The 15,186-nt window shown below is 44.2% G+C and overlaps 1 protein-coding gene and 1 long non-coding RNA gene across 3 annotated transcripts in view; one reads left to right on the top strand and one right to left on the bottom strand.

The window, feature by feature from the left end:
* The window catches only part of MDN1 (midasin AAA ATPase 1), a 119,471-nt gene that overhangs the window by 43,879 nt on the left and 60,406 nt on the right, over nt 1-15,186 (bottom strand). For both annotated transcript variants that reach the window (XM_072998771.2, XM_072998776.2), the window contains exons 54-62: nt 14,885-15,045; nt 14,159-14,279; nt 11,508-11,718; nt 11,173-11,395; nt 10,056-10,182; nt 7,927-8,094; nt 5,400-5,614; nt 4,684-5,071; nt 3,518-3,627 (exon numbers count right to left, since the gene is read on the bottom strand). In XM_072998771.2, the coding sequence (XP_072854872.2) occupies nt 3,518-3,627; nt 4,684-5,071; nt 5,400-5,614; nt 7,927-8,094; nt 10,056-10,182; nt 11,173-11,395; nt 11,508-11,718; nt 14,159-14,279; nt 14,885-15,045 (1,724 nt within the window). The remainder of the gene's footprint in view (nt 1-3,517; nt 3,628-4,683; nt 5,072-5,399; nt 5,615-7,926; nt 8,095-10,055; nt 10,183-11,172; nt 11,396-11,507; nt 11,719-14,158; nt 14,280-14,884; nt 15,046-15,186) is intronic.
* On the top strand, nt 10,062-11,766 carry LOC140706905 (uncharacterized). The gene is made up of 2 exons (XR_012086830.2): nt 10,062-10,131; nt 11,482-11,766. It is a non-coding gene; the product is annotated as an uncharacterized LOC140706905 (long non-coding RNA).

The raw sequence follows: 15,186 nt of genomic DNA, 5'->3' as shown, positions 1-15,186 counted from the left end.
TGGTTACTTCTTGCTTTAGAGGGTCGGATGGGGGGGTAAGAACTAGACGGGGAGGAGGCGTCTCCAAAAATTCTATCGCGTAACCGTGAGCGATGATAGAAAGGACCCACTTGTCCGAGGTGATGGTAAGCCAACTGGAGAGGAAAGGAGACAAGCGGGTGGCGCAGGAAGGAGAGGAAATGGCTGTAGAGCAGTCAAAGGCCCTGTTTATTCTTACGGTCGACCTTTTTGAAAGGAGCACGTGTCTTGTGTCGTTGGTCATGTCTAGTGGTGTAGCCGGAAGAAGGAGAATACCTCTGCTTGTAGGGATAGGATCTCCCTGGCTGCATAGCTGGAGAGAAAGATGGACGCTTCCATGGATAGCGTTGTTTGTAGAACGGTTGAGCAGCATAGGATCTGGCAGCCTTTTTCGCTTCATGGAGACCCTTCAGGATCTCATCCGTCTTGGGATCAAAAAGACCCGAACCGTCAAAAGGGAGGTCAAGAATACGGGCCTTGGAGTCTTCAGGAATGGCCGCAGACTTAAGCCACGCCTGCCGCCTCATGGCAATACCCGTCATTAGATTACGGGATGCAGCGTCCAAAATATGACGAACCGTGACCCGTTCCTGACGAATGAGTTGTGATGCCTCCTGATGAAGAGAGAGACCTCTCGGTTGCAGCTCATCAGGTGCAGCTTGTAAGGACGGTAAAGCCAAGTCCCATAAGTGTTGGTGGTAAGCCGCCATAGCGGCGACATAGTTAGCAGCTCTTACGATTAGAGATGAGAAGGCATATGAACGCCGACCAAATATGTCCATTTTCCTCCCATCCTTGTTATTGGGGGATGCGGCTGATGCAGGCCGAAACTTAGACTGGGCGACGTCCACAATAAGGGAATTGGGGGCGGGATGTTTCACAAGGAAGTCCAGTTCAGATCCCTGAATCCGGTATAGGTTCTCAACCCGTCTGGACATTTGAGGGGTAGAACAAGGTTTGTCCCAAGGTTGCTTTAGGGTTCGCAGTAGCGAAGGAATGAACGCTAGACGCATGGGTAAGTTCTGATCCTCATCGATATCGCCGTATACCTTGTCGGGGACCGTTTCCGGCGGACGTTCGACAGGGAGTTCCAAAGCGGAGGCTATTCTATGTATTAGTTGAGAATAGCTAGGAAAATCGGCCGCAGGAGAAACCGGGTTCTTATCAATGATGGCAGAGTCCGGAGTGTTATCATTAGGAGCCGATGTATCCGAAAATGAGCATTCGGAGGAAGAGTCTTCGGGATGATCAGAAGGGAGGGACGGGGGGAGTGGGAGTTCCGGCATGGGAAGAACGGGGGCCGGTATCGATTTGCCTCTTCGTTTAGAGCGTTTCTTGCCCCTCGGTCCGGTATCGGTACCGTGTCCGGTACCGTGTCCTGTACCGTGCCCGATATCGGGATCGGTATCGGTATCGAGGAGATCCAATTGAAAAGAGTCCGAGTCAGAGGAGACGTGGCGCCGTTTCTTCTTGCGCGGTTTCGCCGGTACCGAGTCGCGAGGACGCTTCGGTTTAGATGGCACCGCGTCGGTACCGAGTGGCGCGGTACCGACTCCGGTATCGGTGGTAGTACGACGTGGGATACCGGTCGGTATCGGGGCTGGAGGCGGTATACAGCCATCGGCAGTGGTCCGTTGCTCTGTCTTCCGTAGGGAGGAAGGTCCTCCCGGTACCGACCTAGACCCTTTCGCTCCGATATCGTGAAGGGACGGTACCGACTGGACGTGTCGTCGTCTGCCCCTGTCGGTATCGCGGGGCGACGGTACCGACGGTACCGAAGAATCGGAGGAGACCGACGAGGAGGACGAGGAGTCGGATGAGGAGCTCCGCGTAGCGAGGCTGTAAAGAAGCCGCGGATCATAGAGCTTTTGCATCTGCTTCCGCCATTTTCTTAAATAGCTCTTGGAAAGTTTGAGCGGAGCGGTTTTGTCCTCCATAGCCTCCTGCCTCTTAGGCTTCTTGGGGCGAGAATGTCGAGCCCCGCGGGGGGAGACCTTCGGTCCCGAGGGGCTCGGAGACCGGGAATCTCCAGAGGCTGTTTCCAAATGCTTCGTCTTGGCTCTCTTCTTCCTAGGAGATGGGAAGAAGGGTATATCCGGCGTATCAGTCGGCGGTGGCAAGGATGGTGGAGAAGAGGCTGCTGACGACGCCTGGGAGTGAATCTCAATAGGAGATTGCGGAGTAAGAGCAGGCAGGGAGGGCGACGGTTGGAGTTGAGGAGTGGCCGCAGGAGACGGCGGGGGAGGAATGGCGGCCGTGGCCTGGCTCTTAGGAGGCTTGGGTTTCTTAGAAGCCTTCTTGGTAGACGTAGTTGGCTTGCCATTAGCCCTAGTTTTAGGGCCAGGTGCAGGAGCTGAATCTGCAGGCGCAGATGACGCCGCCATAGTAGGCGCGGTAAGGGATTTTTCCCAGAGCGCTGCCCGAAGACGTTGCTCTCTAAGTCTCAGGCCCTGCCGAGTAAAACGTTCACAATGGCGACAAGTCTGGGGGATATGGGATTCTCCAAGACAAAACAAACAATAACGATGGCCGTCTGTGGAAGGGATCTTTTTAGAACAGGCGGCACAGCTTTTAAAAGTAACTTTAGGTGAAGAGGGAGCCTTGGAGGCCATAAAAGAAAAAAAAAAGGCGGGAAAAAACAGTCCAGGAAATAAGGGGGGGAAAAAGGGGTAGGGGAGCGAGGGAAACCCTCAGACACAGTCCAAAAACTCCCCTAATAATAAGACGAAGTAAAGTACTTCCCTTGAAGCATGAAAAGCGGAGCCAAATCTCAGGAATCTTCCAGATCTTTCCAATATTTCACGGAGCTCTAGCTAGGAGACCTAACTGCAGCAGCGGAAAAAATGGAACTGAATGGCTGTTAGGGCGGGCGGACCATGAGGTCCTGGGGGGGCGGAGCCAAAAGTGTTACTTTAAGCTCTAGAATGTTCCGAGGCCTTCTGCGCAAGCGCAGATTAACCCATTAGTGTGATTTCACAGAGTCCACGAAGAAGAACAGGGGAAATAAGGTGATTGGCTGGAGGGTGCAGGTGGCCAGCCTATCCGGGAGAGCCCGAAGGAGGAGGAGGAGCCTGGAGAGCCGAAATGGAAGGAGAAGAAAGAGTGTAACCGAAGGAGGAGGAGGTTGTTTTGGGGCAGTTGGGCTATAACTGAAGAAAAGCTCCTGTTGAAATTGGTTTCCCTAGAAGTTGTTACTTTGTAATAAAGAGAATACTACTTTTCATTCTTTAACTGCCTGGTCTAGTATGGTTAACGGTGGGAGTCGAGCCCTTCAAAGGAAGGTTATTTTAAAAAGTGACGTCTGGGTAGGGGCCGGTCACAGTGACACACAGAGAATGAAGGCAAACGTGTCACTGCCCAAGGCCCAGCCATGAAACAGGATCTGAATCTACTGGACTGTTTCGGCGACTCATAACTACTCTTTCACATCTAGAAACAAGAACGTGAAGTACTTAAAACCTCCCAAAGTATCTGAACCCACAATGAAGCTCAACGTTACCTAATATGAGGGTGACTGTGACTGCGTATAGTTTCATCTTCCAGACTTTTCCCTGTGTGTAACTGAGTCGATAGATCGTGTGTCTTCCATTCACATTCTAGATGGTGCAGCTGAAAATATTTGACAAGACAGGCAGGTTTCACTGAAGATTACTATACACCATAATTCCACTGGCCAAAAATTATGTCCCTATTCTGATAGATTAAAACTCCAAACTCCAATTCCAGTTGTGGCACATCTTCAACAAGTTAGCAAGGTGTGACAAGTAACAGTCATGACAGTAAATGGAACCTCCAAATACAGAAGAAGTATACCTCTGAATACTAGAACATGAAGACAAAGAAGGGTCAATGCCACTGCACCCTGCTTGTTGGCTTCCCAGAAGCAAGCAGAATGCTGAACTTCAACAGATCCTTGCTCTACTCTTATGTCCTATAACTGGCAAAGCAGGGTACAGCGCAAGCTGTCAAGATGATCTATAGTTTTAAGTCCTTTATTTTTATACCAGAATATCTCTTTATTCCGCTGAGAGTGTTTTGTTTTAACACAAGTATTCTACATTTGTAAATGTTTTACATCTATCAATTTCATCTTTTCTATTGGCAAATTAATAATGGGCAAAACCCAATTCATGCAAATATACGCTGTATAAATCTAACAGGCACTACATCCAGCAACAAGGAACCACACAATTTGACTGGAACCACACAATTTGATTGAACAATCAGTCACAGGTCCTCACTGTGACCAACCGCAGAATTTGCCAGACATGCTTCATGGATAGCATTTTTACCTTGGCACTATCAGAGCCACATGGCCATAAATTGACTTTATGCCAATGCATCTACCAAACAGGATTTTGCCCAATATCCTGTATTCTTGTTAACTGATGGTTATTTTATTTGTATCACTAATTTATCTAATGTACATTGCATCTTTCTCCCAAGGACTCAAAGACAGTTCATAACAAAATTAACAAAAAAGATACACACTAAAAATGTAAACACACTAAAACAAACTATGCTATAGTGACCATTGTTATTTTCTTTCTTTATGATGCTGCCCCACCCATTTTTATATTAACTTACTACATTTTGAAAGTTAACATTATTTTTGAATCTTTCAATAACAGGACAAGGAAGCCCACATCAGCGTCATGTACTCACCTCCTCCTCTGCATACTTGAGTTTGTATTCTCTTTTCACTGCAGGATCAAACTGTGTTTGTGGAAGCCACAAGTGGATCTGCAGAAGCCCTAGACTGACCCAGAGGCTGCCTCGCCGAGCATTTTCAGGCAAGTTCTGCAGTCCACCTTCCTGTCCAAAGAACTGCCGCAAACACGTCAGCCAGAGGCAAAAGATCTGTTCAGGCAGTATGTCCTGAGCAGCAAAATCCCTGAGTATTTTGCAAATGTACTGAAAAGCCGCTGGGTCTCTGGAGGAAATCCTGTCACACTGTTGGAGATATTCCTCTTGCAGTTCTACTGGAACCAAGCTTCTGAGAGCAGCAAACTGCCTATGTAACATCACACTTTGGAGTCTACAATCTATAAACCTGAATGAAGAAAAACCAGAGGTGTTTCAACAAAGTAAGAAGGATGGATCAGTAACCTATGTTAACTCAGAACCGGCTGAGGGAGATCACCCACCAGGCACGCTGCTGCCAGCAGTTAAGTCAAGAGAAAAGCATTGGGCGGGTGGGGGAGCATTGTAATTGTAGTGTCAGGCTCTCCTGACACAATCCTGGAGTGGGGTATGAGACCGCTGCCTGCCGCCTCACCTTCCAACACTATTTAATGTTAAGACATCAACCTGGAGTATAAAAGACCTAATTTAAGTTGGCTTCAGAGGGGAAGCATATGAGGGCAGTTCATGATAATTACCTCAATTCAGCCACTGAAGAAAAAACCAAATTTGTCCACAGAACAGTGCTGACTTCCTGTAGCTGCTGTGCTCTCTCTAGCCACTCTCCCAGGGTCACGCTGGAGGCGGAAAGAACAGGAAGGCCCCTCACATCCCACTGGTACCACTTGCTGCTGCTAGTTAGAATTTCAGAGAGGCACTTGGAGAAAACTGCTCGACTCAAAATACCCACACCCTAAATTAATAAAGATTAAAATGTACATTTAAAACCATTCATTGGTAAGCATTTCCACACTGGATATTAAAAATGGCAAGCTGCTGACCCTAAGATGCTGGGATATTTCACAGAATATGTTAAGTGAAACATGCAGAATCACCTGAAGTCTAGGTAGTCCAATTAATTAAATACAGTGGTGCCTCGCAAGACGAATATAATTCGTTCCGCAATAATTGCTGTCTTGCAAAAAAAATCGTCTTGCGAGGTGAAATTTATTCGTCTTGCGAGGCATCGGTCTCGGGGGGGGTAGGGGAACCCGTCTTATGAAGCATGGCCGTAGAAGAAGCCGTCTTGCGAGGCACCACAGCGATCGCAAAAACCAATCGTCTTGTGGGTTTTTTGTCCCACGAGGCACTCGTCTTGCGAGGCACCACTGTAATGCATCGTCATTAAACTAATGCCTATGTCAGCAACTAAAGCAGTCCAACTTCAAACCTTTGAAAGAGAAAATAGCCAAAATTTCCTTATTAGTTATACATACAAGGGCAATCCCTGGCTTTTCATGCCATATTACTGACACTATTTGCCTTCCTTGGGCTCTATAACGGGTTTGAATTACATGCTGCTATCCTTCATTTCGCCTATGAATTGGAAATACAGCTATTGACTTCTACGCAGGGGAAATGGACAGAGATGCATTCAGTCACACTGCTGAAGTGAGACTAAAACCTGCCCCATCATGAGTACACATTCTGGTGATTGCTATTAGCAGGAGCAAGGACACAGGAACCTCACTTATACAGGTAAGCTGCATGGCCTCACAACTGTCTCTGCTGCACTTCAAATCAAAGGCAACGGGCGACTGTGAAAGCATTGTGACTGAAAATTTTGTTGGGGTGGGAGAAGAAGGGTCTCCATCCACTGATATTCTGATGGGCTGCATGTGAGGCAGAAGAGAACACTTCTCATCTCCATTGTGTTACTGAACTCCTGTACTACTTCCCATACAAGCAAGCAACTAACCAAGAGTCTTATGGAACCTTAAAAGGCTAAGAAGATTCTATTTGGCATAAGCTTTCCTGGACTGTATAGAGAAGGGAGCTACAGTCCACAAAAGCTTGCAGTGAATAAAACTCACTAGTCCTGAAGGTGCCAGAAGACTCAGTGTTTCAGCTGCAACACACCAACACAGCCCCCCTCCAGAAACAGAATCAATATTTTTCTTTGACAACTACAACAGGGAGAAACTTTAGAGAGAGGTACGTTTCTAACACTATACAACCTATTCCAATATCAAACACAAGGAAGGAAGAGTCCAACTGGAATCTGCAACACTGAATGAGAAAACTTTTTTTAAAATAGGCACATTTAAAAAAAAAATTGGCTGGAACAAGCAGAAGCATTTTTGGAACAGCACAGCAAGACAGCATTTTTCCAGAGGCTAAATTTAGCACTAGATGCTAGATTCTTCAGTTGTACATTTTGACTGCAGCGTGGTATTGGGAAAACGGAAAAAGAAGTATATGAAGTATCAGTGCTCTACCGCAGTGGTCCCCAACCTTTTCTGAACCGTGAATCGATTGGAGGGCAGTGGGGTCCGTGTGCTTGCACGCATGTGTGGGTGAGCTCACAGGTGAGTGGGGGGCGCTTGCGCGCAGATGAGCAGAGCATACATGTGCACAGGCGTGGGGGGTGGGAGATCTGTCTCCATGGCCTGGTCTTGCAAAGACCACGGACCGGGGGTTGGGGACCCCTGCTCTATTAGAACAACAACTCAGTAATAGATAGTTCAATGGCATTTTAATCAATAGCCCTGAAAGACTGCAGAGAAACTTGGCTTCTGTCTGTATTTTAAATCTACATAAGCTGTAAAAACGCAGACGCTTCCTTGGATTCACCTCAAGCAGTGAAAACACCATTCCATGGATAGCACAGTGGGACCCTTTAAATCCTGCTTGCAATTATCAAACCTATTCTTCAAGGAGGATCTTTATATTGCCCTAATGGCATCATCCACAAGAGAAAAATATTAGCAGGCTTGATGAAGCATATACTTTCAGAGTGAAAAAAAGCTTGAAGAGGGAACTTCAGCATATGGTACACTGTACTGCATTTCTACCCTCTCAATGAAAGTTGAGAGGGTAGAAATGCAATACAGTATCTAGAAATGAAGCACAACAAGCTATTACCCTCCATGGGAGAATTGCAGGCTGTAATGTTTTGCCACAAGTTCTACTAGTTCACGAAAGCAGTGACCATGTTATCAAATTTCCCATTGTGATCAGAGAGTCTAGGCCAGCCTTAAAAAATGTACGTTTCCCCACACAAACCTGAATAGAGTTGTCCATGAGACATTTTGGCATCTTCTTCTCTTCCTTAGATAGAGGGTGCCAGGACAACCAGCGCTCGGGATCCGTAGTGACAGTACTGGTCCAGAACAAGGCCAAAGCAGAACTCACCAGTTCTGACCACAAGAGAGAAATTTCTTCTGCTGAGACCTAGAGTGCAGGGCAGAAAGGCAGGAGATCAAAAAAGGTCCTAAAATTATCCAGCTGTTTTAAAAAGTCTTTTCTAATAAACAGTGTGTGAGTTTTACTTATTAGAAGCTGGCTACCTTCCACAAAGTCTTATTTTGTCTGTCATTAAAATGCAGACATGTTTTGCCTCAAGTATGCTGGAAGTCTCATTCACACATTCATTGGAGAGTCCAGATGTTTCAGGCCTACAACCCCCATCAGACCTAGCCACTATAGCCAATAACGGAGGTTTAAGGGAGATGCAGCTCAAAACCATGTGGAATGCCACAACTGTCCATGCTGGCAAAGAAGCAGGCAGACAACAGAGAGAGAAAGGGAAAGGGAACATATGGACGGAATAAGGACAATCTATTAACTTTTAGTGCCACAAAGGCAGATGCTATTAGCACCATGATTTAAATTAGGTTCCAATTAATTTAATCTTTACTCACAGCTTCCAAAAGCTTTAAGTGATCAGTTCTGATGGAACTATAATAAGCAATGAAGGTGCAGAAAGAGTTTTGAGCCATGGCCAAGAGAAGGAGAGCTCAGCACAGCAGCACCAGGGACGGGAGAAGTTGATTTAAATTCCCTGCTTGCAGCGCGAAACTGCAGTGCAGGAGAAAGAAGAATCAGAGGAGAGGCTAAATCTCAATCTGAAGAACAAAGGTGTGTGTGTGTGTGGGGGATTTGGAGACACCACTATTTGACAGAACCACGCTGAGGATGTAAGGGTATTTATTATTCTTTGTGCCTCTTCGTATAAAGACAAGGGAGTTTCAAGTGTAGCCATTCCTCTCAGTTCTAAGTGGATGAGGAAGCCGTAGATGCAGCCATTTAGTAGTGCAGAAAAATATTCTTTCATAGGCTCAGAAATACTTGAAGTACCGGTATGTTTCCCAACTGCCCTCTGGAGCCACTTACTGCTGCCCTTCCATGGCGTTTCACTAAAACAAGCAGTTCTTTAATGGTAATAAATACATCATTCTTCACTAATCTTTCTCAACCCAAACTGATTCATGGGGTCTCAGAGCATGAAGGGCATGCCTATTGTGTGGGGAGAGGAAAAGGCCTAATTGTGCTGATTGTCAGATCCATCTTTTAGGGCAGTATTCTCTATCATGACACTTTCCAGACAAGTTGGGCCACAAACCCAGCAGTGTTGAAGCCCAAGGCCTCCGAAAAGTGCCAGGCTGGAAAGCCTAAACTGAATGAGCAAGCAATGAAACATCACCAGAATGAATAATATCAACCATAGTAACATACACCATCTTATCCAAAATGCTTCCTTTAAAACTCAAGTAAAAATGTTTAATTTAATAAATTAATAACTTTACCCACTGAAGTTAATCTAAACTGATTTGTATTCGCGAAGGCTTTCACAGCCAGGATCTAAAGGTTGTTGTGGGTTTTTCGGGCTCTTTGGCCTTGTTCTGAAGGTTGTTCTTCCTGACATTTCGCCAGTCTCTGTGGCCGGCATCTTCAAAGGACAGAGCACTCTGCTCTGGTGTAGTTTGCCTGGGAGCTGAGTATTTATGGCTTTTGAGATAGGCTTTTGTCCTTTTCAGGAGATGGGTGATTAGTCTGTCTTGTTGTGGGTGTATTGTTGTGATAATGAAGAGAGATTATGTCTGACCTGAATTCTCCAAGATACCAGTAGATACTTGAAGGTGTTTCACGATAACTAACACGAGACACACAGCAAAGAAAAACTTGCAAGATACCCACTTATACAATGGAGGTGGGAGTGACTCTTTCCTTCCCAATGAATGTTTTTAAGTTGTCTTGAAGAGTTAATGTTTTCCCTTTAGTTCTCGATAAACAAAAACTGTTTGTCCATAATAAATAGGGAAAGTCAAAATTTGTGTATGCATTAAAAGAAGCGAATTCTATTATTTTGTAAAGAAAAGGGTGGCAATGCCAAATTTAAAACTTATTCTTACCTTTTCCAGATCCAACAGGTAATAGAGCCCTTTAAGCTGTTCCGAGGTAGTTGGCGTCAATTTAAGGCAAAACACAGTAAGTTGTCTTATTTCTGAATACATTCTTAATTGTTGATTACTGTTCTTCCTGAGAAAAGAAGAATAGAAACTGAATACTGGTTTATTTTATTTTATTTTAATTAATTAATTAATTAATTAATTAATTTGATTGATTTGATTTTTATCCCGCCCATCTGGTCTATGCGACCACTCTGAGAGGCTTATATACAGTCCATACAAAGGAAGCAAAGATTAAAGTATCCAATAATAACAAGTACCAGAGACAGAAAACAAAAGCTGTAAGTCTGTCATGCGTTAGGAGTTCAAGGAGATCCTGATTCTTACTTCAGTGGCATTTTGAGAGAGGACAAAGGTTGCTGGAGCCAAAGGAGTTTGGGGAGCTCCCTTTAATATGGGTATACAGCAGCTTTAGAATACATGTTTTATCACTGGAATAACAAGATGGCAGAACAAAAGAAATGGGAAGATTGGGTGAAGGAGATGCAAGTTGTGTGTCTGCGCAAGTCAAGTAAAACTTATTTTTAAAAAGGAGTGATTTGTTGAGTATTTAGGGAACTTCATAGTGGACAGGAGCTACTGATGAGGAAAAAGTGCCTCAGAGAAATAGGTCTGCTTTGGGAAAGGCCGAGACAAAAAATGTGGGAGAAGCTAAGGATCACTGCTGGCAAGTTGAGGAGTTACGAGGCAACTCGAAGATGTGAGCCGTGCTTTCCTGGACTGCAGTAAGACATTAACACATTATCCTGGATGACTGAATTCACGCCAGACACAATACTCTACTGAGCTCACAGTCCTTTCACACCAAAGTCCTCACCCCAAGCCTTCTTCAGCAGTCTAATTTAGGTGGGCAAAAATTATTCAGTTTCTAATAACCAAGCATTAGAAACCACTCCTGCTAGTGTCCTGCTAGTCAAGAACAAACAAACTAGTAGATCCTGATGTACCTCTGCCCATCCCTGAGCTATACATTTTTATCTGATACTCTTGACTCTGTTAAGTTACTATATAGGGTGGCAGAAGTAGTTTTCTTAACTCTTCCCCAAAACATTTCTCTCACCTTTCCAAGTTCAACTCAGCAATGCAATCGGTGGTCAGCTTGTACTGCCATAACATAGCGAGATACTCCATGGTAGGCCACATCTGCACCCTGCTGGAGAGCTGGCTTAACACAGGAGACTCCGGCTGCTGGCCTGCGACAGGCTTTCCGTCAAGTGGTTCAGCCAAGGCTCCTTTTTCTCTCAGCTCTGAATGCTGGTGGTTCAGTAAAGTCTGCAAATCCTCTGCAAGAAAGGAAGGAGCCAAAGCACTGCAACTAAAATCTTAGCTCTGCAATACTAACATTTTTACCACTTGCTCCTCACTACAGATTGTCAAATGAAAGCAGCATTTTACCTGAACTAACATCCTTCAAATGATTGGCTCTGAGAACGAGACCTTCAGCTTGAAGCAACAGCATTTTCACCTTCCACTCTGTGGCAATAACTTTCAGAATACAGATTTCCTTCTGCCACTGATCATCCCCAAAGGCAGGCCTCAACTCCAGGATATTGAATACTTTGGAGAGTCTCCTGAGGTGAGCAGCAGCTTCCACTATGGCTTTATCCTGAAAATATTGGAATAAAAATAAAACAATGGCAACTACAGCCCAACAGTTTGAACATGTCTTCTTCCTTTGCTATGGTGTTTTCAATACAATGTAGAATTAACTCTGATTTTTTGCATCCAGATTAAAGTGTGCATGGGAAAGAGATAAATAACCTATTACAGTGGACCCTTGACTTACAGACGGCTTGACTTACAGACTTTTTGAGTTACAGACTTCTCTGGCTGCAAAATTTAGGTTTGACTTGCAGACTGAGATTTGACTTACAGACCAGAAAAAAAAAATGGAACAAAAACGGCCTGTTACGGGATTAATCGGTTTTCAATGCACTGTAGCTCAATGGAGACTTGACCTACAGACTTTTTGACCTGCAGCCACCGTTCCAATACAGATTAATTCTGTAAGTCAAGGATCCACTGTACTGCCTGGACTGTATTTTCCCTGCCTTCCCTGAAGCTTTCTTGACCTAAGAAAAAAAGAAACAAAATACAGTGGTGCCTCGCACAACAATATTAATTGGTTCCAAAAAAAAAAAAACCGTTCTGTGAAACATCATTCTGTGAAACACCATTTCCCATAGGAATGCATTGAAAACCGGTTAATCCGTTCCAAATGGTCCGTCCAATGGCTTTCAATGGAGAAAACAAAAAATCACCAAAAATTAACAAAGACTCAGAACAACACCAAATTAAGTTTGCATAGGTTTCAGGAGGTGGGCTAATGATTGCAAGCATTCAAAACACTTTTCAAACAGTTTAAGGCACTTTTACAGGAGCGAAAAGGGACATCGTTGTGCGAAAATTCCCCATAGGAAACATCGTTGTGTGAGGCGGCAAATTTTTCAGGAAAAGCCATCGTTGTGTGAATTTATCGTTGTGTGAGGCACTCGTTATGCGAGGCACCACTGTATCCCCCTCTAGTGGTTGAAGGAGGAATAGCAGCTTCCCATTAATTTCTATGGACGGAAAAGAGCAGATACGGATCAAATGGTTTTCAATGCATTCCTATGGGAAATGCAGATTTGACCTGAGAACTTTTTGACTTGAGAACTGCCCTCCAATATGGATTAAGTTCTCAAGTCAATACCCCACTGTATATGAATGCCAACAACAGTTAACCTACTGGGAAACCTGTCACAAGTCAAATTTAAAGTATGACAAAATATCACACTAATGTGCAGGTCAATACATTAACAGGCCACTACAGAAGAGATGCTTTTGCTTTCCATATACACAGAGAAACAGGAAACAATGCCTACAGGACAGGCAAACTGGTGCATCACAGTCAAATTCAATGGCCTTTCAGCACCTGTTCAAGCTCCGTATAAAATTCTGCTACCCAAGTAACATCTGACACCCAGGCAGCAAGTGGGCTATCTTTTGTATGTACTAACATACTAACATGGTTGCATCTGATTTAAAAGTGATCAGCTAGGAAGATCTACACAGGAATATACGAATCTGCCTTCCACCCATTAAGCCCAATGATTCTTCACTGTACTGTCTTTAACAGTAAGCTATTCTGAGCCACAGCTCTTAACACATGTAGCGAAGGCCTATCTCTACAAACCTAGGATGATCAAGGAAGGACTTTGCCTGGTTTCAGGCACAATGGCCTTACAGGTACAGTGGTGCCCCGCTTGACGATGATAATCCGTTCTAGCAAAATCGCTGTACAGCGAAATTGTTGTCAAGCAACAAAAAAACCTCATTGAAATGCATTGAAAACCGGTCAGTGCATTCCAATAGGGGAAATACCTGATCGTGCAGTGAAGATCCTCCATAGGGCGGCCATTTTGCAATGCCTGTAAAGCGAAGAATCGGTCCTGAAAACAGCAGGGAGCCATTTTGCGACCCGCCGATCAGCTGTTTCTAATTGTCGTCTAGCAAAGAAACAGTTCCCGAAGCAGGGAAATATTCATCGTCAAGCGAAAAAACCCATATAAACATTGTTTTGCGATCGCTATAGGGATCGCAAAAAACCCATCGTAAAGCGATTTCGTTGTCAAGCGGGGTAACTGTCTAGCAAGGCACCACTGTACCATGTTTCCCCAAAAATAAGACAGGGTCTTATATTAAATTTTGCTCCAAAAATGCAGTAGGGCTTATTTTCAGGGGATGTTTCATGTTTTTTTTATGTACAACAATCTACATTTATTCAAATACAGTCATGTCATCTTCTTCTGGTGGCTGCACAATGGTGGAGGGTGGGGTTTAACTTGACTAGGGCTTATTTTTGGGGTAGGGTTTATATTACGAGCATCCTGAAAAATCATACTAGGTCTTATTTTCAGGTCAGGTCTTATTTTCGGGGAAACGGGGTATTTATTGTAAATAAATAAATAAGTTGCAATGCAAAACATCTCTTATGCTTCTTCTTTTTTAAAATACTAAATTCCACAGAGGTCAACAATACTCAATTATATATCAATACATCAAACCTTGAAAGGAAGAGGTTTTCCCAAAGACTTCTGCAGCTTCTTAATGTTGGCAGAAATACCGGCAGAACTGGCCAGACAAGACTGAATTTGCTGTGACACAGACTGAATATCCTTCAAGAGCCTTAAAAAAGAGAAGGAATAAAATGTTTACATAGCATTCAAAAGGAAAATGTGGGTCAGTATTAAGCCATGTGTTATGTATACAAAAGCCTGTAGGACTTCATGCCCCCCCCCAAAAAAACTAAAGAGTCTCAACATCAAGTCACTTAGCAATTTTTGCATGATTATCTGCCAAGTCAGAACCACCCGTGGAGTGAACCAAGCCTGTGGCATATGAACAGCTAACTCCATGCGGTGACTGTGTAATACCTGGCCCTGCAATTTGCACAATTATTGTCACCTGTAAATAAACAACTTGCTTTTGCAGGTTATAATGGTGACAGTGATTTAAATTTCAGCTGAATCAAGCCTAACATGCGTCCCAACCCTTTTGTCTGGATACAGCATTTCATCTCTCATTAGACTTAATTTCCCCAAAAAACGCTCCCCACAAACAGAAATATTTAGCAATGATATTCATGCTAAACACAGGCAAAACTAAGACTATGGATGAAAAGTGTTACATTGGACCTTCCTGCAGTAACAAAGGGTGGACCTCAGGCCAGAGAACAGCACTGGCCTCCTTGGGTTGCTAAATAAAACAAAAATGAAACCAAAAAAGCATACTTTTGGTGCTCATATCCACCCAATAATTGAGGTATTTTGATGATTAAGTGTTTCACAACCCAGTGCCAGTGAAGGGATAAGAGTGTCAAGCCCGAAGAATCAACAGCCACCATGTCAGATGTTGTCCAAAATCTGTCACGCCACAATAAACAGTGCAGGATCTAGAGGCAAACCAAGAAAGGGATTATTTTTTCCCCAAACTATGCTTACATACAGCAATACTACTGGGGGGGGGGACTGATATTTCTCTATCAGGTTAAGGCAACCACTCGGATCTAAACTGGGCCGGGCTAGAGCAGAAA

This window comes from Pogona vitticeps, chromosome 1 (assembly GCF_051106095.1).
Source record: "Pogona vitticeps strain Pit_001003342236 chromosome 1, PviZW2.1, whole genome shotgun sequence".
Classification (NCBI taxonomy): domain Eukaryota; kingdom Metazoa; phylum Chordata; class Lepidosauria; order Squamata; family Agamidae; genus Pogona; species Pogona vitticeps.
Note: the sequence above shows the minus strand (reverse complement) of the source record. Positions and strands in the feature narration are given on the sequence as shown.